Here is a 23,040-nt window from a genome sequence, read left to right on the forward strand (position 1 = left end):
ACACACACAACAAAAAAAAAAAAAAAAAAAAAAAAGAACACAACATGTAGCATAAACTCTAAATACAGTTAGTTCCTCTTCACACAGCACATCAGGCTTGTCTCTAAGATGAAGGTTTTACTAATGTTTTATCTCCATGTGGGGAGTATCATGAAATGCAGATGGAAATAAAGAGAAAGAGTATATGCAGACGTGAGAACACAGGTTCCAGCAGCCAAGAAGTCCGTGTTAAAATCAACACTGCCCTTCATAAGACTTAGAATTGGCATTATCTGTGGGAAAAATAAAACCATTTTTCATACTTCCTTTCCATGCAGCTGATATATAAGTGTGATTACTAACTCACAATTGTGATGGACACATTAGTTTTTGTATATCAATGCTTACTTGGAAGGCCTGGTTTGTGATAACCATCGAGAACAGGTGGCGTGGATGATTGGTTATGTATTTGTATGCTGTGTAGAGTATACAAAAGAACAATAAGCCTTTTTTTTTAATATCAAAAAAGCCATATTGGCACTCACATTCTTAAGACTTTGTCAACATAGCTGATTTTTTATCAGCCTGAGCTATCAGGAATTTCCCGTTTCAAGAACAAACTACCTAATGTGAAAAGTACTTTGATATCAACGACAATGGATACCAGCTTATTTACACTATTTTAATTTTAATGTTTTATGCTTTAAATAAAAACTTACATGAATGACTATGTGCATGGTTACATGTATTTTGAATAGGTACCAAAACCTTGGTAGTCCATGGGCAGAATGAGTGTGACATCCCAACACAGCTGCCAGTACATGAAGACACTCAGTTCGAAGCCCTGCTGAAGGTGGGAGAGTTTTGTCTTGTTTTTGACAGAAATAATTTTTATGCATACCAATGCCCCCACAGTAAATATGTTTTGGAGTTAAAATAAGTGACATTTTCTGTATTCAAATGAACACACCCAGTTCTTCACTCTCCAGGGCTTCCTCTACTATTGTACACTTATGTAAGTTCCCCCACTTGTAACTGACGTTTTAACTCTGCATTAAAGCAGTCAAAATTGGGCAAATTCTGTCCCAAACAACAGTGCTGCCTTGGATGCTATTTCCAACTCCCCCTGAAAGCTGTAGAATATGTTTTAGGAATATTTGCTGCTACTGCTTTAGGTTTTTAATGTGCCATAGTTTTGCTCACAAAGTAAATTCAGTCTGTCAACTGATATAATACCAAGTGGAATCTATATGCAGGAAATATATTCCTTAGAAAAAAATCAGGTAGTCAAAGAAAGAATTTTCTTTTTTTCTTTTTTTAATTGAAAATAGATTTTTTTATTTAAAATTGAAAGCAGAAGTTTTAATTTGAAATTGAAGATAGAAATATTTTTCATATCATACATTCTGATCATGGTTGCTCTTCTGAAGCTCCTCCCAGGCCCTCCTCACCTCACCCAAATCTATAGCCTTTCTTTCTCTTATTACAAAGCACACGCATATCTAAAACAAACAAACACACCAGACTAGGACAAAACAAAAGAAAAAAAGTAAGGAAAAACCACAAGAAACACAGACAGATGCATAGATACACACATTTGCACACACAGAAATCCCATAAAAACACAAACATTTTCTAAGAGTTATGAAACAGTCCCCCTCAAAAGAATTATAGTTGATCACTACTCATACATGCAAGGCTTGCAGTGTAAAGTAACAAGGAGGATATCAATCTCCACTCACCTGGAGCCCAACGCTTCAGTAATCTTACCTCACTAGATGAGACTGGAACCCAGTTCTGAATCCTAATATAAGTAGAAAAATGTAGTGGGTACCATGATTTCTGTTTCAGACTTCTTCGAGATCTCCAGTGAATATGTAAGGTCCTTGGAAGCTAGCAAGCTCTTAACATCATTTGCATGCTTGAGTTGAACAGTGGATACCAAGATTTGAACAGCATGTTCCCTCCATGGCTTCACTGCAGCCAGTCTACTGTAAATCATAGACCCTCCCTGGCCAGTTTCCTTTATCAGAAGTAGCATTGCAGTTTGATTATACAGGTTTTTCCATGGAAAGCTCTGGAGATAATTCACAATAATCAGTGGATGCATTATAGTTTGGAGTATTCTTGATGCTGTTACAAAGCATGCTTTCCCTAATCCCATGCCTTCTAGGTGCCAGTGCTCCTTCACAGACTAGCACGTGGTCAGGATTAAAACTGGGCCAGTTTAGACAGTGTAAGAATAGATGATTCACATTACCAGTCTTTACTATTTTTCCTTTAGGTAAATTTAGCACTATAGGTTCTCTTGTCCCTTTAAGAATTATCCTGTGTCTTTCTAGCATACTATCCATCGACCAAGTAATATACTCTCCATAGACAGGTATAAATTTTGTTGCTATTGTTGTAGGAGTGTCTGGAGTTTTTCAACATCCCAGAATCCCAGTCAACACATTATTTTCTCATGGATAAACGATGGAACCTCATCCACTATAACAAGGTAAGTCTGCAGTCATGATGCCCATGCTGAGTTGTGTCAGGGCTCACCAAACCCTCCCTAAGTGCAGATTACTATTGGTAAAGCATCATTGATTCAGGCTATAAGCATGGGCACTTGGGTCTCTTTGCCTCCAGGGCAATTGATTTACTTATCTGCCCCTGAATGTCCTTATTTGTAAAGGGAAAGTGAGAATGGTACAAGTGCTGGTGTATTGTAGTCACTGCAGGAGATACGCCAGCTTAGGCAGTTAACTACTTGTCATAGTTGATATGGGTGGATAATTCACATTTTTGTATTGGCAGCTCTTCTCATTGCTGTGGCCAAATACCACACAGAAAGGAACTTAAGAGAGGGAAGTTTAATTTGGCTCACAGTTGAGAGAATACAGCCCATCGAGGCTAGAAATGCATGGTGACAGGACTAGCGAAGGACATCAGTTATATGGCATCTACAGTCAGAAAGCAGACCAAGGTTGTCTGTGCTCAACTTGCTTTCTCCTTTTTATTCAGTCCTGGTCCACAGCCCATGAGGTTAAGTTGACTGACCATCACATGCGTACAGTATTGGCAACTGCCTGCCTGTTTGGAATTTTAGCTCTATCTTGACTTTCTTTCTCTTCTTGTTAAACATGATGGGAATATGATCTAATGAAGAAAATAACACCTCAGGCGGTCCCCAGCATCACTTTAGATTAACCTTCTAACAGACTATTGTATCTCCTGACCTTGTGCCCAGTGCTGACAGTGGGTAGCCTGACTGGGCAGAGTGAAGCTTTCCTGAGGAGGGGGTTTTGCCTTTTTTTAGGGTTCTATGGAAATGAGGAGTGTAAGGTAACAAAAATAAAAATCATTAGAAAATAAATGAATATTTTATCTACCTGAGTTTTGGATAAAGAAGAAATGAAAATGAAAATAACTAGTTTTGAACTGGTTTTTCTCTCTCTGTGTAACCCACCACAGACCTATGTTCGAGACATTTATCCCTTCCGGAGGTCCGTCTCGCCACAACTGAACCTCGTACATATGCATCCGGAAAGGGGGCAGGAGCTCATTCAGAAGCAGGTGTTTAATCATGCCTTTTTATTCTGGGTCATGTTTGGGGGAAGGTAATCTGTAAACACGCTCTCAGCCTTGACAATTTGCAATTCTACTGTATACTTCTCTTTATACAATGAATAATAAATTAAATAACCATGCTCAAAATAATGTGCCCCCAAAAATGCAAGTTTTCTACATTGAATCATGATGTGTAATGTATTCAGAGAAACTCACTTGGGATAATATGAAGCATATAATAGAAATACTCTAACTTATTAAACTGGCTACTTTCTAGGTATGAGTATACTTTTATAAAATAATATTAAAAAATACACAAGTGACTTACAATAGTGTATGACTGGGGGGTGAAGTCAGATCTAGAGTTCAAGCTCATCTTCAGAGACATGAATTTCAAGGACAGCCTGGACTCCCTGAGACCTTCTCTCAAAGAAAAAATTAGGGGCTGGGAAGATGGCTCAGTGGGTAAAGTGCTTGCTGTGTAAGCATAAAGACATGAATTCTAATCCCCAACACACACAAAAGGCTACGGGTGGTAGTGTGTATCTGTAATCCCAGCGCTAGGGGAAAGAAGAAGGCAGTAGATCCACAGAGCTTTCCGGCCAGCTACCTTCAATGAAATCATAAGCTCTAGGCTCTGCAATAGCTGATCTCAAAAATAAGATTGAAAGTGATAGAGGAAGACACACATAACTGACCATGGGCAAGCATGCTTGTCTACACTCACGTACCCCATGCACACAAAGGGTAAATAGTATATTTCATACACTACTGACACAGACTTAACCCAGATGAAAATAAGTTAGAATATGCATCTCAAAAGAGCATTGAACTAAGAGGTCTAGATTCCATCCCTACTGAGCGGCTAACTACAAATCTGACTTTTAAAAAAAAAAAAAATCATGAAAAGACAGAGCCAAGCAGTTGTACTTATATTTGATACGGAAAAGCAGAATAGCGGTCACATGCTTGATCTCAAATCAGACCCTGACCTTAGGAAATTCAGCAATCTGAATGCAAAACATGACTTTATACACCCTTCCAAAACTGATCATTTTCTTAGTAAAATTTTAATGTGCACGTGTTTTATTAACTTTTATTTTTTTAAGTAAAGTATATAAAGAATAATTTGAAGATAGGGTTCAATTCAGTTCTTCTGTACACATCAAAGATGCTAATTTCACATTAGAATACTGTACTTGCGATAAATGAGGATGGCAATGTTTTAGAACACTAAAGTAAATCTTTAAGGTGGCTAGCGTTAACTGCCTAAACTGCTTTTAAAAGAAAGAAGATGCTGTGTCTATGGCCAGGTGAAAGGTGCTGGCTTAAAACTTAAAGGTCTTCACCATGAACAGTGTCACAGACTATCTTACCAGAGTGACCTCAGCCTTAAATTTTGACAGCAAGATAGTCAAAAGCATGGTCAAAAACACTACTATTGCTTCTCCTATAGGGTTGTAGACCCCTTTATCTCCTTTAGTACTTTCTCTAGTTCCTTCATTAGGGGCCCTGTGTTCCATTCAATAGATGACTGTGAGCATTCACTTCTGTATTTGAAAGGCACTGGCATAACAATATGAACTAACCAGTACCAGCTGTGTCTTTAGTTGCATATGTAGCAGAGGAAGGCCTAGTCAGCCATCAATGGAAAGAGAGGCCCTTGGTCTTGTGAAGATCATATGCCCCAGTACAGGGGAATGCCAGGGCCAGGAAGCAGGAGTGGGTGGGTTGGGGAGCAGGGGCGGGGGGGGGGGNATAGGGGACTTTGGGGGATGGCATTTGAAATGTAAATAAAGAAAATATCTAATAAACAAAAAACAAACAAACAAAATGCTACTTCACATGCATGTGTTTGTGAATATCACATTTAAAACCACACTTCAAAGAGTGCCATAAAAGGGCACTTGTGGTCTCTACTCTAGGCTGGAATCTTGAGATATCTAAGTTCTCTAGGGTGATGAAGACAATATGGTCTGGCAATACCATAACTTTCTGCAACAACTGTTCAATACTCAGGAACTTCCTAATCCTAGCCCTTGGCCCAGTGATTACCAAGAGAAAAGAAGAGACAGAGACCAAGAGCCACAACACACACCTTCCAAACTCTGGAACAAATGGGTTATCTAGGAACTATCAGCTTTTCTATGAATAATGTATTCCTAGATTCCACTTTGTCCTTTTGTTAAAAAGACAAACCCAGAACCACCAGGGAACAGCTTAAGGCATCTGTGGAGAAGCAGCAGCAATTGTAACTGCCAGCTCCCCATTAGAGAAAGGCTTCTGTGTTAGGATGCCCACACAAACGCGGCTCTGTGTAGTTCTGGACTCTCTTGACAATCCCTTCCTTGTGCTTCTTGAGGCCATAGCATCCCTGAGCTCAGACAGCACTGGGGGCGGAGAGTCCATTAAACACTCTCTTCTTCCTATGTGGTAAAAACACCCTTTCCTCTTTCCACCCCTCCCCGTCTCATTTTACCATCCTGGTTTGTTACTGGAGATCTTCAGAGTCTCCACTCTTCAAGTTCCTAACTCAGCTCTCTGTCTGCCCCTCCAGGTGTTCACCCGGAAGCTGGAGGAAGTAGGGCGGGTTTTGTTCCTCATCTCCCTTACCCAGAAGATCCCCACAGCCCACAAGCAGTCACATGTCTCCATGCTCCAGGAGGACCTTCTGCGGCTGCCCTCCTTCCCTCGGAGTGCAATAGATGCTGAGTTTTCTCTCTTCAGTGACCCGCAAGGTACTACAGGGAAATTTTTAAAAAGCGCCATTCCTCTTGGATTGATCTGACCACTAGACCCCAGGGGTTGTCAAACCTGAGGTAGGCTGGAGGTTCTGTTGAAACTCAGATTGAGTGCATAAGAAGATTAAAGGGAGTCAAGCAAATCCCGCACAAGTCAGAACAGTAGCTGACTCTGGGCTGGGAAGAAGTTGGCAAAGGCATGAGGGAACTTTAGGAAAGCACAAAACTTAGCTACATGGTCCTTGGATTCTGTGTACCTGAGTACATACTGCCAAGGACCCGCCTCAGCTTGGAGGGAGTTCTGAGAGAAGGGGTGTCTGGGAATGGTGAAAACAAATGATTCAAAGTCAAATTGTGGGTCCAAGCTGGCAGCCTAGGACCTGCTGAGATGGCTTTCCAGGCTGTGCTCCCTGTCTGCCTGCCTGCCTCTCTCCTTCCCTCCCTCCTTCCCTTCCTCCCTCTCCCTCCCTGTCCCTGTCCCTCCCTTTTCCTCTCTCTCTCCCATTCTTCTCCCTCCCCTCCCCTGCTCTCCCTCCCTCCCTCTCCCTCTCCCTCGCTCTCACTCTCCTCTGTGTGTGTTCTGCTCTACTCTAGACAGCTTTTCCTTGCTATTCTAAAAACTCTCTGATTGAGACAGCTCTCTCTCTCTCTCTCTCTCTCTCTCTCTCTGAGACATCCCTCTGTTGCCTAGTAAAATTGTAAAAGCTATGTATCTGGATTGTTCATGTCTTTTGTTTGTTTGTTTGTTTGTTTGTTTTTACTGAAATCAGAAAAGCTGCTATTAAAAAAAAATCTTGAATTTTCTGACCAAATCAGAAATCCCGTTAGAAAAACAAATGCTTGTAGAGCTGTTTTCACTCTCCAGAGATCTCCAGATCTCAGCTCAGCTCTCTCCAGAGAAATTCTAAACAAGAACTGATCTCAGGCTGTGCTGGCTCCTCTCAGGCAGACCAAAAGCCCACTTTTTAATTTACATATCAAATCAGTCATTTACTTCACTCCACAGCTAGTACTGGGTCCAGAAAATATGTACATTATTACACAAACAAGCCTTACACCCACAGCAGCCATGCACACTCATGGAGGCTCACCCAGGGCTCTGTCCCAGAGGCAGGAGCTATGCCATTCCATCCCCACTAAGACTATGCAGTGCTCAAGAACATATTGTTGCAAAACCCATTGGATATGCCCATTTAAGTTCTTTGCATTTTATTGTAACTTATAGCAAGAAACCCAGCTGAGAACCTCACATCACTGATTTGGGACAAGCAACTTCAATTAACATCTCTTTACTTCAGAATTTCTAACAGAAAGAGTTCTGGTCCCCTAACAAGTTGAACAGGGGCTGTCTCAGGCTTTGTTCCCTACCATTCAATCCCCTTTCCCGCTACTTGAACTGCCTGTTTGGACCTCTGTGGGAGAAGATGTGCCTACACCTGCTGGGACTAGATGCCCCAGAGTGGGGTGGTACCCAAAGGGGCTTCTCCCCTTCTCTAAAGAGAAGTAGTAGGGTCACTGAAGGGCAGGATTTGTAAGGGTGAGACTGGGAAGCAAGGAGGGAAGGGAGATGTGATCAGATATAAAGTAAATAAAAAATTAAAATTAAAAGAAAGAGAAGAGAGAGAGGGAGAGAGAGAGAGTGTGTGTTCTGATCTAAACAGAGATAAGGAAAGTCAGGCACTGTCCTAACCATTGTCCAACTACAATATCTCTTTCAGCAATGCAGTTTATTTAATAGCACAGCACTGCAGATACCTGTCCTGGCTTGCCTAGAGTGCAATCAAAGAAATGTGCACAGATCCTTAGAGATGCAAGAAGTGCTGTGCTGGGAAACCTTCTGGCTGGACATATTCTGGAATGGGAACAAATAAATGGGAAATGGTTGTGCCCTGGCATTTGATGGAGGGCTTATGCTGCTGACAGGGCCCATGTGGGGCTAATTCTGCCTCTGCTGTTTCCTGTTCTCACAGCTGGGAAGGAACTGTTTGGCCTTGACACCCTGCAGAAAAGCTTGTGGATCCAACTCCTGGAGGAGATGTTCCTGGGCATGCCGAGCGAGTTTCCCTGGGGAGACGAAATCATGCTTTTTCTCAATGTGTTCAATGGGGCTCTGATTCTCCACCCAGAAGACAGCGCCCTGCTCAGGCAGTATGCGGCCACTGTCATCAACACAGCTGTCCACTTCAATCACCTGTTCTCTCTTAGTGGCTACCAGTGGATTCTCCCCACCATGCTGCAGGTGCCTGGAGTCTCCTATCCCAGCTACAAAAGTAACCCAGCCCTGCTCAGACCAAGCAATATAATAATATCTGTAAAGAAGCTTTTCCATGACCAAGTTATCGCCTTTGTAACCGCTGAAGGCACCCAGTGAAATCCCCACATAGATTTTTCAAGAGCTTGCACTATTTGGTGCTGTCCTGAGATTCTGCCCGAGAGTTAGGGACTGGGATAGTCTTCCCATGTCACATAGCACAGTAACTCCCAAAATGTGGCATCTGGATCAGCAGCCTCAGTACCCCCAACAACAATTCACTCTACTGAGCCCCATCTCAGACCTGCCAAATAAGAAACTCTGTGTGAGGGCCCAGCAGTGTATGTTTTTAACCAAGCCTTGTGGTAGTGCAGGTATTGTAAACAGTGAGAGACACTCTGTGCTGTCCTTGAGGGAACTGGATGGCTGCCTGCCATCTGTTGTGGCCTCAGTTTGAACAGGGATTTCTAGTGCCATAAATTTAGGTGCAAGGGATAGGAGGAGCTGACTTTTTCTGTCCAGCGTGCACCTGACTCTACTTGGGAGTACAGTGCTGAAGATCAGTCAGACAGGGGCTAATTCGAGCTGCCTGTTTGGGGGAACATTTTAATGAACATTATGAAAGTAGTGTATGTTTCTACAAAATACAATCTGATTCTTCCAGTGATGGCAAGAAACCTGTTTACCACAGGACTATCTGCCTAGCATTTCCTCTTTTACCCAGCATGATTACACTCACTGTAAACTCGAGACAATACAGTTTAAACGAAACATGCAGATCACCTGCAACTCTTCTTCCCAGAAAACATTTCTGTTCCCTGAATATTACACACAGGCATCAAAAAATAAAGCTACGTTATACTATATATTCAAATGAATAGCCTTTTTCTGGTAACAAAGACCATCATCGTGTGAATTTCCTACAGCTATTGAGCTTTAAAGCATCAACAACTACACTTCTGTCATTTAGAGATTTTAGTTTACCCCGGTCAGAATGGACAAACATCTCAAACCAGCAGACAAACCCCTAGAACAAATGAGGACAGTGCTGGCGAGGATGTGGGAAGGGGCAGCGCTTACCCAAAGCTGGGAAAGACACAAGCCGGTGCCACCTCTGGAGATCAGAGTGAAGGTGCCTAGGAGCTAAACAGACATCTACTACACAATTCACCTGTACTCCTTATGGCCGTGGGCCCAAAGGATGCTGGAGCTACTACAGAGATGCCTACCTATTCCTCAGCAGCCAGGAAACAGCCTAGGTGCCCATTACCTGATGGGTAGATAACGAAAGTGTGGTTTATTTACATAGTACAGGTACCATAATGAGCTTAACAAGCTACCACTTACTACTAACTTATTTCAAGTTTTTCACTATTACAACTAGTCAGAAGCAGGTATTTTAAGGTAAACTTTGTGTCTACTTCTTTCATTGAAATAAATGTCTAGTCATACGCTTCCTGGGGGGGAGGGGGAATCTAGAAAATATGTTTATGGTTTATAGGAATTTTATGTCTATCACCAAGTTATCTCAAGAAAGCTGATGCTACATTATACTCCATACTACCAGTGGGAAACACTAGCCCCTTTCTGTGTTTCCTAGGACTATGGGAAGTTTTATAAGTAAACACAATTCTGGCACACTGTGAAGGCATTTTCTAAGTATGGGGCTATTTCTCTGTAGGTATACTCAGACTATGAAAGCAACCCCCAGCTGCGTCGTGCCATCGAATTTGCCTGCCACCAGTTCTACATCCTACACAGAAAGCCCTTTGTGCTCCAGCTGTTTGCTAGTGTGGCCCCTCTCCTGGAGTTCCCGGTGAGTAAGAGCTGAGTGACAAGTGAAAATTTCCTACCAAAGAGAACCTTTAAAGGCAAAGGCAGGGAGTCAGGCATCACTTGTGTTTGGGCACGGTGCAGAGGCAGGCAAGGTGTTGTAAAACTCCAGAGTGGACAGGAAGGAAGCTTAAAACATGTGTGACTTACTGCTGGCATTTGTAGAGCCCTAAAATTCTTCAGCAGAATGTCAGACAGAGTTATATAAGGTGAATTGCACATAGATATCCTGATACATACATATATACATATATACATACATATATATGTGTGTGTGTGTATGTATTTGCCTTACAAGTTTTGAATTTCCAATTGGCAATATTAGTACTAACGTGACAATCAATGAACTGAAAGTGGTGTCTTTTGTTTTGTTTTTATGCAGGATGCTGCCAATACAGGGTCCAGCAAAGGCGTGTCTGCTCAGTGCCTGTTTGATTTGCTGCAGTCTCTGGAGGGAGAAACCACTGACATACTGGACATTCTAGAGCTGGTTAAAGCTGAGAAGCCCCTTAAGTCACTAGGTAACTGCAACCCCACCCCAGTATTCTTTTTTCCCTGTTGCAATTATTCAAATAAATGTATGTATGTCTCTAATCGATTATAACTAACTATGCATAACTAAAATGATTATATAGTATGTGCAACTAAATCAAAAACAAATAGAACAATATTACACATTGAGTGAGTAGATTTTTTTATATATATAATTTTCTTGTCTTAAATTTCTTGAGAATCTACAGAATAAGGAATCCTCGGTCATGAAAATCATAGTAAAACATTTCTCAGTAGACCCCCCACCCACTCAAACATTTTAATTTCATCAGTTCTAGGCAAATAGACTTCTCTAATCATCTGTTGTGGTTATGTGATGTATAAAATTAGATATAATTCAAAGATAAAGCTTTCTGTTCTACCGCAGACAATTAAAATGCCTGAGTAGCTTCGGTTAGGTGAGACTGTTAACATCTCCCTGATTTGTGATCCAGTTGTTTGAATGTGGGGAGCAGAGTTCTGTTCCCTTCAGATGAGAAACATAGAGTTTGCAGAATTCAGAAATGAAGATCTAAGAGATAAAAGGTCAAATGCAGCAGGAAAGACAAGGTCTTTGGTGGCGATGCTGGCTGCTTCTCCTGGAGTCACACACACTGCATCTTTGCAGATTTCTGCTATGGGAATGAAGACCTGACATTCTCCATCAGTGAAGCCATCAAGCTCTGTGTCACCGTGGTGGCTTACGCTCCTGAGTCATTCCGAAGGTGAAGTAACCACAGCCTTCCTTTCCGTCCCTGGTGATGAGTAGGTGTAGGAAAGAAATGAAACTGAATGAGGAAGCTTGCATTTGGCACATCTTTCTGTAACATTCTGATGAGCAATCTCCTAAAAAACCAAATTTAGAATTTTTTTTTAATAGCAGAAGTTCTGAAAAATACTGTAAATCTTCCTGAATTTGAAATCCCCAAATTTGGATTTCTATACAGAGGCAAAGATGTTTACTCTTGTTAAAAAATATTTTTCCACTTACATAATTACAAGCTGTTAGCAGACAAAATTTCATAACAGACATTTAAACCATCTGTGAAAACCCCCACTGAGGACTGAGGACACAAAGGACAGTGATATAAATCTCCTGTTTTATTTTGACACAAACAGGGAAGCAAATGAGTCACATAGGAAGTGAGTCACCCCAGTTCCAGGAAGTTGGCTCTGGTCAGATAGCTAAGTTTCATCTCCTTTTAACAACTTTGCTCTGTTGGCACACACTCCAGGGAAAGAGGAGCCAAGCTTACTTTGCTCACTGTCTTTGTACATCTGCTCTTTAGATGGGCGTCTCCTCTCCCCTACAACTGAATGAATAGAGGACAAAAAGTAGCCAGGGTTTGTCTTAATTGAGCTCTTTTCTGGAAAGAAACATCAGGGATAAATAAAAATGTAAGCTCCGGGGTTTTGTCATCTTTAATGAGAAATAGACATTATGCAAAAGGTAGACAGCCATCTGACTGTGGTCTTTAATAGAAGAAAATCTGCAGTCTGTAGTGTGTGGCCTTGCTCCCAGTTCCCTGTCCCCCCTGCAATACTCAGCTCCAGGAAGCTCTCTAGAGTGAACACAGACATCCTGTTCTATTCTACACATCCTATTTTGTATTCTACACATCAACAGTTAGATGCCTACACATCATCAGTTAGATGCCTCAGATTATCACTGACATTAAGACCTTGGTGACCTACAGCAAAACCCTTTACTTTTTTGGGAAATACACTGATTTCTTGCCTCCTTTTGCTAGGCCATCATAGATATATTAGGACCTAAAAATGTGTCATAGCTTTAACTCCATACCCACCAAGTTCTGAAAATTGTCACCTTCTTACCGTAGAGTTCTGAGTCTATGCAGATATCCCTTCAGAAGGCAGGGCCTGGTGCTGAAAGAGACATGGCAGAAATGCTTGATGTTTTGGTTCCATCTTCTCTTTAAGTTGAGGTTTCTGACAGCTCTTTACTCTACCAAGTGTGCTGCCTATCCAGTGAGGCATGTCCTCTCACTCTCTTAAGGATGTATTGCCAGATTCCATCAAAATAACAGTATCTACCAACTCTTGCTTCAAAATGGCTTAGGCTTCCAAAGGCAGCTGCTTAGGAAAGGATTTAATAGTGTCTCAAAATTACTTCGGCTGAAAAACTGCCCTTAACACATTCTCAAAGAGAGGCTTTGCTGGGGAATGAAGCCTGTTACTCGGAATGGTCTGTAGCACCCTGCCAATATTCTGCTCTTCTTCCAGCCACTTGCATAAACAGCTAATTCTTACTTAGCTCATGTTTCATTAAGAGAGGCTTTTTCACTTGTTGCTGGGTGCTGAATTAATGAACGATTGCTTTTGCTTGGTGTTATACAAGAAAGGGAATAGAATTCCTCTGGTGGCATTTCCATGCTCCTGGATGTCACAGGGTCCAATGCAATGTGACCTGGCTTTCTTTCTGGTATTTACAGCCTTCAGATGCTAATGGTCTTGGAGGCTTTAGTTCCATGCTACCTACAGAAGATGAAGAGGCAGACGTCCCAGGTAGAGACAGTACCTGCTGCCCGGGAGGAGATTGCTGCCACAGCTGCTCTGGCCACATCACTACAAGCCCTTTTGTACAGTGTGGAGGTCCTCACCAGGTAATCTCACGGGCAGATATCCAGAGCCTAAAACAACATGTATTCATTGAAAAGGAAACTGGTTGCGACTGACCATCTCAAAAACCTGGCCTTTGTTTATGGCTTACAGACAACTTTCTTTGTAGAGACAGCTACTCAGCCCCTTGTGGCTTATAACTGTAAATACTACCTAAATTACCTGGATATTTAATGCTAAGTACTCTGAATAGTGAGTGACAGTAGCAATAATGATGACTTTTCTACATGATTACTAAACACACAATTACATATAACTTGATGAGTTTCTATGGAGATTTTTAGGCCAGTGGTAAACAAATCTTTAGCAAAGGGATTGTTATTGAATATGAAGATGCAATCCACATTTTAATTAGTTATTTGATTAGTTTTTAGTTTTTTGCCTTTACAGAAAGAGACAAAGGGGTGCAGGCAAGAGAGAGAGGACACGTTGTGAGGACTAGTTCTCCCCTTCCATCATGTGGGGCCCAGGAACTGAACTCCTTTTGTCAGGCTTGGGGCTAAGCACCTTTACTCCCTGAGCCATCTTGCTCACCCTATTCAACTATTTTGAGATGTGTATTTGTAACTCTAACTAAGCATTCTTTTGTTATTTTATTACTCATAAAGAGTAGGATTTTTTGCTGTAATTTTAGAAACTACAAATCAAATATAAGCTTCAGAATATTACTCTTGGGAATATTATTCTTGGGAAGAAGCCCCACATGTGTCCCAGAGTTTAGCCCTAAACAAAGCTCAAGAAGCTGTCCTATGAGGTGATTTTTGGGTGTAAATGAAAGCTGAGTTATCCCAGCAGGAAAGGCATGATGGGAGCTGTAGGTCCACAGAGGGTGGCTGGCTGAGAGCAGAAAAGGCAAGAGCAACTTGGGGACTGCCTGCTGTTAGCATTCTGTCTCAACTCCACCCCACAATTACCTGGCAACAGCCAGATAGGCCTGACCCACTTATTTTATAAAGGGGTTGCTTGCCCCCTCCTCACTCTCTTGTTCTCTTGTTTGTCTCTTGCCCTCTTGGGTTCTTCCCTTCCTCTTCCCTTCCCTATTTCCTTCCCCCTCTCTCCATGTGTTCATGGCCAGCCTCTACTTCTCTACTCTCTTCCTCTCTCTGCCTTTCTCTGCCTCTATTACCCTCTTAATTCCCTTTCCCATGCCCTGAATAAGCTCTATTCTATACTACACTATGGTGTGGCTGGTCCCTCAGGGGGAAGGGATGCCTCAACATGGGCCCACTGAGACATCCCCTTCCCCCATACCTCACCACACACCCTCATAGATCATATTCTCTCTCTCTCTCTCTCTCTCTCTCTCTCTCTCTCTCTCTCTCTCTCTCTTTCTCTCTCTCTCTCTTTACCTTCTTATAAACACATTACGTGCCACCTAAGGAGCTGCTGAGTTATCTTCTAACTATCAATTGGCACTTACAGTTTGAGCACAAGTCTTCTTTGAGGAGTCGTGCCTTACTACTGAGAACCAAGACTTAGAACTTAAACTCTGATATGTGTATAGAACTGAGAAGGAGCTTTGTCTTTTAATGGCCTCTCAAGACTGAAGAGTTCAAAGCTGGACCACCGATCCTTTTAAGATTTGCAAACTTACTTAGGTGGGCTTCCCAGCTTGAGAATTTCAGAAATGTCTCCTCCTCTGTTGCTTTGTTCCGGAAACCACTGTTACTGTTGCAGGCCCATGACAGCCCCACAGATGAGCAGGAGCGACCAAGGTCACAAGGGAACTACCACAGCCAACCATACCATGTCGTCTGGAGTGAACACCAGGTAACTCACCGTGCCCTCTGCTTCTGTGGCCTCTCAGATGCAGTTCAGGAGCTGGGGATGAGACAAATCCTGAAAACAAAAACAAACAAACAAACAAACAAACATCTCACAGCATTAAATGTGAAACTCTATAAGGAAAACATCCCAAGATAAGAGTAATAGTTTAGAGATACAGAAAATATAAGAGCTGGTTAGAAAATCATGATAAACTCACGCAGCCATCATGATGTAGCACTTGTGCTGAGTCTGTTGGACTCCAAGATGACCAGAGTCTTCACCAAGCCTTGGAGTAGAGAGACCCTCTCCTCCCCATCATGTTTGAAAATAAGACACAAATTTCAAAGTTGTTGTTTTTTTTTTTTCATTCCCTCCTTTGGCTATATCCCATGAGTTTATATCAATTCTTAAATTTTTCTTTATGCTCCTCATATGACAATGAAACAAGTTTTACAGGAACTATAATTGCTGTATATCTGGTGACCTGATGAAAGAAGACAGTACTTTCGAGGGTTAATATGCAATGTGCATTTATCAAAGTGTACACCACCAAAGGCTTTGATATGAGCAGTCTCTGCAGGCTCTGCCAAGGAATCCCCTTCTTGCTCTAAAGCCAGTTTCTGTTCTGATTCACAGGTACCCGGAGCAAGGAGCCAAGCTGCACTTTATCAGGTACAGAAAGACTTGCTCAGTCTTCACACCTTTTCTGATGCACTGAGATGATTTCTTTAGACCTGGGTACCATGTCCATTTAACTCCTACGGTGGATGCATGATGTAACCGTTTCCTGAGGTTGTAAATCCTGAGGAAACGGCTCTGGGAAAGCCACTGCAGTGTGGTCTTCTGGGATGATAAGTTTTCTTCATCGCCCAAAGGAGCTTCTGTGGAGCCCTGCCTACCAGCTCCTTAACTCGGCGGGAAGCATATGTCTCTGCAATGGGACACCCTTCACTCATAGTTATCAAGTGCCTATGTTCTCTGAATCCTAGTTAACCTTTCCCAATCCCACAGGGAAAACCTCCATTTACTAGAGGAAGGGCAAGGCCTTCCCAGAGAAGAACTAGATGAACGAATTTCTCGAGAAGAATTCAGAAGACCCCGGGAATCTCTGCTGAACATTTGCACAGAATTCTATAAGCACTGTGGGCCGAGGCTGAAGATCCTGCAAAACCTAGCTGGGGAGCCACGGGTCACTGCCCTGGAGCTGCTGGATGTGAAATCTCACATGAGGTACCCACGAAAGTGCCTTACCTCTGCCTGGGATGCTAAGAGCTTAAGCCATGTGCCTATGTCAGTGTGCTGGGCTGAACAGGGAAGTGGGGGATGCTCTGGGAGTGGGAAGGCTTCCTCCAGGAAAAGGAAGGAGATTCTTAGAATAATTTGTTTCCTGTGACTTGGGTACATACCATTTAGATCCTTCTGGTAAAGTACACATTTTATCTATTAAAGAGATCTCAGAAATAGGAAATGTTTTAAAAATGGGAATTCAGTCTATAATTTACTGTCTGGCAGATTTTTAAATGTGATCCCAGAGGACCTAGTAGCTGATTTCTAGCAGTTTTTTAAAGGATCATAAGAATTCCTTCAAAGAAAAAGTTCATGGTTAATAAAAGACTTACTTTGAATGCTTAATCTATCTACAAAACTAAATGTACAGTTCTCACCAACCCCTCCAGAAACTGCATTGTAATTTGCCAAAACACATCAATTTCCTGAACAGTAATGTTTTTTTTTTTCTTAAAATGATCATCTGAAACAGATTTAGTAAGTGCTAGGTGAAGTTACAGAGGAGGGCAAAAGCATGACCTGAAAGCAAGCTCTTTCCCTGTCAGCCCCTTGCCTTTGCCGAGCTGTGGGCAGACACCCAGCCATGCCCGAGAGCCCCAGCCCTCCCCTCCATACTGTGTAGTGCTGGGAAAGAGCTTGTTCCACTCTGAGAAGTGCAGCTCCTATACAGAAGGCTGCAGTGTTTCAAGGACCTGTTGTTGCCTTGGCAACTGAGGGCTCTATTTATTCTAATTCACCCAAGTAATTCTGTGAATAGACAAACATTGCATTCAAAGATAGGCATTTTGTGAATGTGTGTGTCTGTCTGTCTGTGTGTCTGTCTCTGTGTATGTGTCTGTGTGTCTATATGTATGTCTGTATGTCTGTCTCTGTGTATGTGTCTGTGTGTCTATATGTCTGTCTGTGTGTCTGTGTCTTTATGTGTGTGTATATATGTTTCTGTGTCTGACTGTGTCTGTGTGTCTCTATGAGTGTGTGATAGTCTGTCTCTATGTGTGTGTCTGTGCATGTATGTCACAGTGGGTCTGTATCAGTATGTGTGTGCATATGTTTCTCTGTAGTTTTCATGCCTCTGTGTGTCTGTATGTGTTTTGTATCTCTGAATGTGTTAGTGTTGTAAATCTGCATGTATGTGTATCTGTGTGTACTATGTGTGTTTTTATGTATGTTTGTCTATTTCTGTGTACATCTGTATATATCTATATGTATCTGTCTGTGTATGAGTGTATTTGTGTGCATGTTTATGTGTGTCTAGGGTTTGTAGGACTATTCTATGAAAATGTCTTTGGACATTTAAGGGAAGGAAAAATAGGGACTGGAGCACCCTCTAGAGGCTAACACTAAAGTTTAACAAATCCTAAGGGACTACTTGGTACTTGGTATAGATTTAAGGTTCAATAGACATTAATACTAATGAAAATGATCTACATTATATTAGACATTAGTGGTGCAAAATAAAGCCCTAATTTTCAAGGTTATCATAGTCAATTTCAAAGGAAAAAAATAACATGTTTGCAAGTACTAATATCACTTGTATAATTAACTATTTATTGTTTTCAGGCAACATATAAACTATATGATACAAAGAGATAGAATACACTAAGTAGATTAGGAAAAGATAGTGCCACATGTACATATTTATGTTTGTGATGAGATTGACACAAAGATTAATATGAAATCATATTAGATTTATTCCTGAACCATAAATTTGATATTGACCTTCTGGAGTCTTAAAGTAATTAGCAAAATATGATCTGCTATAAAATTACAATGTCAATAGAAGAAAAAAGTAATTGCTTGGTGAGATGGTACTTATTAAAAATAATGCCGTCCGTGGTGTTAACCCCAATAAGCAGTGAGCTAAGAAACAGAAGGATTAAAAGTTCATGGCCAATTTAGTCTTCACAGTTCCAGGATAATTGTGGCTACACAAGGAGACCCTAGTCTCACTACAAACAAACAAGCAAATAAATAAAACAAAGGACAAACAAAGTCTCCCGGTTGCTATTTGTTGAAAAGAAGAAGACTGGTACAAAGAACAGTGTCCCCCACAATTCCTCTCTAATAGATAAGGGAACAGCTCCGTATGGCCATGTAGATAGTTGACATAATGTCATTATGTGATTTGTCACAAGCAAGCTTTCCAGAGCCAGGATAGGGTGAAAGGACAGCTACTTTAGGGACTGAATTACTCAGATTATTTAAACCAAATGCCCCCTATTACTGTCCTACTGAACAACAAGCTGTTGATGGAAGACAAGTGTATGTTTCTTTGACTGAGTACAGATGTTCTGTGCTACACTGTGAAGGGGGCAGATCCAAATACATGGAGACAGGGCCTACATATATTAATGTTTCTTGTAATGTGTGTGTGTGTGTGTGTGTGTGTGTGTATGTTTCTGTGTAAGTCAAACTAATCATAAATTTTATAATGTGAGTCATATTTAAAAGTTTAAGAATGAATATTACCCAATCAGAAAAAAAACTTAATTGTGAAAGGGAAAATGGGGGTTATATATTCCAAATACCACAGAAGATGTTTGCTCAAATAGTTTGGCTTAGGCTAAAGAGCTAGGAAACAGTGTTGAGGGAGTCTATACTCTGCATTTGCACAATATCTGATTGATTAATTTCAAGAGTCTCAGTGAAAATATTCTTGATTAGATAGACTCTCTGGCCGAAAGGAATTTTCTGCTTATTCTGTCCTCCTGCGTTCTCAAAGCAGCAGCATCTGTGATGTCTGTTTCCTTCCTTTCTTTCCCTCTCCCTCAATCATCCTCACTTTCTTGACCCTGTTCCACTTTTTGTCCCATGCTATTTGTCTTTCCCTCCTTTCTCAGTGAGAAGAACTCTTGAGTTCCCATGGGAAAGGATTAACGATTTTCTTCTTAAAACACGAATCAGTGTGCAAATGCATGCTATCATGGAGGTAGGATTGAAAAAAACTGTATGAAAGGAAAACTTTCTTGTAGGCTCACCACTAATCCATTTTTCATCACGAAAGGCTAAAGAAATTTACATGTTAACCTCTAAATGTTATTTTTTTTTCTCATTTCTGGCTCTAACTATTGTTCTCAAGCTTACATTAGATAGATCATTTTTCAAGCATGTCCCAAAGCTATCTTTAAAACACATCTCTTAAGCCAGGCAGTGGTGACACATACCTTTAATCCCAGCACTTGGGAGGCAGAGGCAGGCAGATTTCTGAGTTTGAGGCCAGCCTGGTCTACACAATGAGTTCCGGGACAACCAGGGCTACACAGAGAAACCCTGTCTTGAAAACAAACAAACAAACCACATCTCTTCGCTTGATCTTAGCCAAAAGGCAGAGAAGCAATTAAAAAACACATCTCTTTAGAGAACTAAACTCTAGCACTTATTCAACCACATAAGGAATTGCATTTAGTCATATTGATTCACTTTCTTCAATAACATATGGCTTACAAGAACCCAAATTGGTTATTATCACAGTAGAATGTCTGCGAATGTGCAGGGATAAGGTGAAGGTATCTAGAAGAGTCTATGTAGATAAAACTGCCCTTATTTGGATACAAGCCATCTAAGAAATCATATTTGTATGACATGCAAAGACATAAATAATACAATGTGCTGACTATTTGAGTCATTTCTTTATGGCACCCATGCTCACACAGTTTCCAGGACAATGGCCCAGTTAGGAATGAAGCCAGTGGTTATGAAGGGACGGTAACTATTTCTTGGCCATGAAGGATTGCCATGAAGATGATGAATTGACCTTATGCATTCAAAATTAAGCCTAGGAGAAAGATATTAGAGAGAATTTAGCAATCTAATATGACAGCAGCATCCAACAGACTATCAACTTTTCTCTTTATTAAAATGCTATAGTTAATATATGAGAAAAGTAAAAGTAGAATATTTCCATTGTACTACTTCTAATTAATTAATAGATCTCCACAGGTGTGTGTGCTCTGTGTGTGTGTGTCTGTGTCTGTGTGTGTGTGTGTGTGTGTGTGTGTGTGTGTGTGTGTGTGTGTGTAGAATTATATTCTCTGGCAATTGAGGATAAAGGAAATTGGCAGAGTTGCTGTCTAGCATACACAAGTCCTGGGTTTTATTCTCAGGCATGATATCAGACATCTGTAATTCCAGAACTTGGAAGAGTGAGGCAAAAGGATATGAAATTCCTTTTCACCAGAGACTATGAAAACCAGAAGATGCTGGACAGATGTTATACAGACACTAACAGAACACAAATGTCAGCCCAGGCTACTATGTTAATGTTTCTTGCCAGCAAAACCCTCAATTACCATAGATGGAGAAACCAAAGTATCCATGACAAAACCAAATTCACAAAATATATTTCTACAAATCCAGCCCTTCAAAGGATAATACAGGGAAAGCTCCAACACAAGGAGTGAAATAACACCCTAGAAAAAGCAAAAAAGTAATCCTTCAACAAACCTAAAAGAAGATATCCACAAGAACAGAATCCCACTCTAACAACAAAAATAACAGGAAATAACAATTACCTTTCCTTAATATCTCTTAATATTAATGGACTCAATTTCTCAATAAAAGGACATAGACTAAGAGACTGGCTACATAAACAGGACCCAACATTTTGCTGCATACAGGAAACAAGGTCCCCACCTCAGGGACAAAACAGACACTGCCTGAGAGTAAAAGGCTGGAAAACAATTTTCCAAGCAAATGGTCCCAAGAAACAAGCAGGAGTAGGCATTCTAATATCGAATAAAATTGACTTCCAACCCAAAGTTATCAAAAAAGACAATGAGGGGCACTTCATACTCATGAAAGGTAAAATCTTCCAAGATGAACTCTCAATTCTGACTATCTATGCTTCAAATGCAAGGGCATCCACATTCATTAAAGAAACGTTAGTAAAGCTCAAACCACACAATAATAGTGGGAGACTTTAACACCCCACTCTTATCAATGGACAGATCCTGGAAACAGAAACCAATAAAAGTTATGAAACAACGTTTTACCCTAAAACAAAAGGATATACCTTCTTCTCAACACCTCATGGTACCTTCTCCAAAATTGACCAGATAACCAGTCACAAAACAGGCCTTAATAGATACAAAAATATTGAAATAATCCCATGCATCCTATCAGATCACCATGAACTAAGGCTGATCTTCAATATCAATATAAATAATAGAAAGCCCACATACACATGGAAGCTGAACAACATTCTACTCAATGGTTACTTGATAAAGGAAGAAATAAAGAAATAAATTAAAGACTTTTTAGAGTTTAATGAAAATGAAGCCACAACATAACCGAACACATGGGACACAATGAAAGCAGGCCTTAGAGAAAAATTCATAGCTCTGAGTGCCGCCAAAAACAAACTAGAGAGAGCATACACTAGCAGCTTGATAGCACACCTAAAAGCTCTAGAACAAAAGGAAGCAAATTCATCCAAGAGGAGTAGATGACAGGAAATAATCAAACTCAGGGCTGAAATCAACCAAGTAGAAACAAAAAGAAATATCCAAAGAATCAACCAAACCAGGAGCTGGTTCTTTGAGAAAATCAACAAGATAGATAAACCTTTAGCCAGACTAACTAGAGGGCACATGGACAGTATCCTATAACAAAATCAGAAATGAAAAGGAGACATAACTACAGAACCTGAGAATTTCCAAAGCATCATCAGATCCTACTACAAAAGGCTATACTGAGCAAAACTGGAAAACCTGTATGAAATGGAGAATTTTCTAGATAGATACGAAGTACCAAAGTTAAATCTGGATCAGATTAATGATCAATGGAATAGAAATGAAGACCCAGAAATGAACCCACACACCTATGGTCACTTGATCTTTGACAAAGGAACTAAAACCATCCAGTAGAAAAGAGGCAACATTTTCAACAAATGGTGCTGGCACAACTGGCAGTTATCATGTAGAAGAATACCATTCTTATCTCCTCGTACAAGGCTCAAGTCTAAGTGGATCAAAGAACTCCACATAAGACCAAAGACACTGAAACTTATAGAGAAGAAAGTGGGGGAAAACCTCGAAGATATAGGCACAGGGGAAAAATTCTGAACAAAACAGCAATGGCTTGTGCTATAAGATTGAGAATTGACAAATGGGACCTCAAAAAATTGCAAAGCTTCTGTAAGGCAAAAGACACTGTCAATAAGACAAAAAGGCCACCAACAGATGGAGAAAGGATCTTTACCAATCCTAAATCTGAAAGGGGGCTAATATTCAACATATACAAAGAACTCAAGAAGCTGGACTCTGGCAAACCAAACAACCCTATTTAAAAATGGGGTACTGAGCTAAACAAAGAATTCTCAACTGAGGAATATAGAATGGCTGAGAAGCACCTGAAAAACATGTTCAGCATCCTTAATCATCAGGGAAATGCAAATCAAAACGACCCTGAGATTCCACCTCACACCAGTCAGAATGGCTAAGATCAAAAATTCAGGTG

At 40.9% G+C, this 23,040-nt stretch overlaps 1 protein-coding gene across 9 annotated transcripts in view; it reads left to right on the top strand.

Moving 5' to 3' along the window:
- Positions 1 to 23,040, top strand: part of Unc80 (unc-80 homolog, NALCN channel complex subunit) — a 196,319-nt gene that overhangs the window by 145,105 nt on the left and 28,174 nt on the right. For all 9 annotated transcript variants that reach the window (XM_021162288.2, XM_021162282.2, XM_029478005.1 and 6 more), the window contains 12 exons: positions 738 to 832; positions 2,390 to 2,479; positions 3,439 to 3,540; positions 6,092 to 6,272; positions 8,246 to 8,514; positions 10,208 to 10,342; positions 10,742 to 10,880; positions 11,519 to 11,615; positions 13,344 to 13,514; positions 15,208 to 15,300; positions 15,934 to 15,969; positions 16,309 to 16,527. In XM_021162288.2, coding sequence (XP_021017947.1) covers positions 738 to 832; positions 2,390 to 2,479; positions 3,439 to 3,540; positions 6,092 to 6,272; positions 8,246 to 8,514; positions 10,208 to 10,342; positions 10,742 to 10,880; positions 11,519 to 11,615; positions 13,344 to 13,514; positions 15,208 to 15,300; positions 15,934 to 15,969; positions 16,309 to 16,527 — 1,627 coding nt within the window. The remainder of the gene's footprint in view (positions 1 to 737; positions 833 to 2,389; positions 2,480 to 3,438; positions 3,541 to 6,091; positions 6,273 to 8,245; positions 8,515 to 10,207; positions 10,343 to 10,741; positions 10,881 to 11,518; positions 11,616 to 13,343; positions 13,515 to 15,207; positions 15,301 to 15,933; positions 15,970 to 16,308; positions 16,528 to 23,040) is intronic.

Source organism: Mus caroli, chromosome 1 (assembly GCF_900094665.2).
Source record: "Mus caroli chromosome 1, CAROLI_EIJ_v1.1, whole genome shotgun sequence".
NCBI classification, from domain to species: Eukaryota; Metazoa; Chordata; class Mammalia; order Rodentia; family Muridae; genus Mus; species Mus caroli.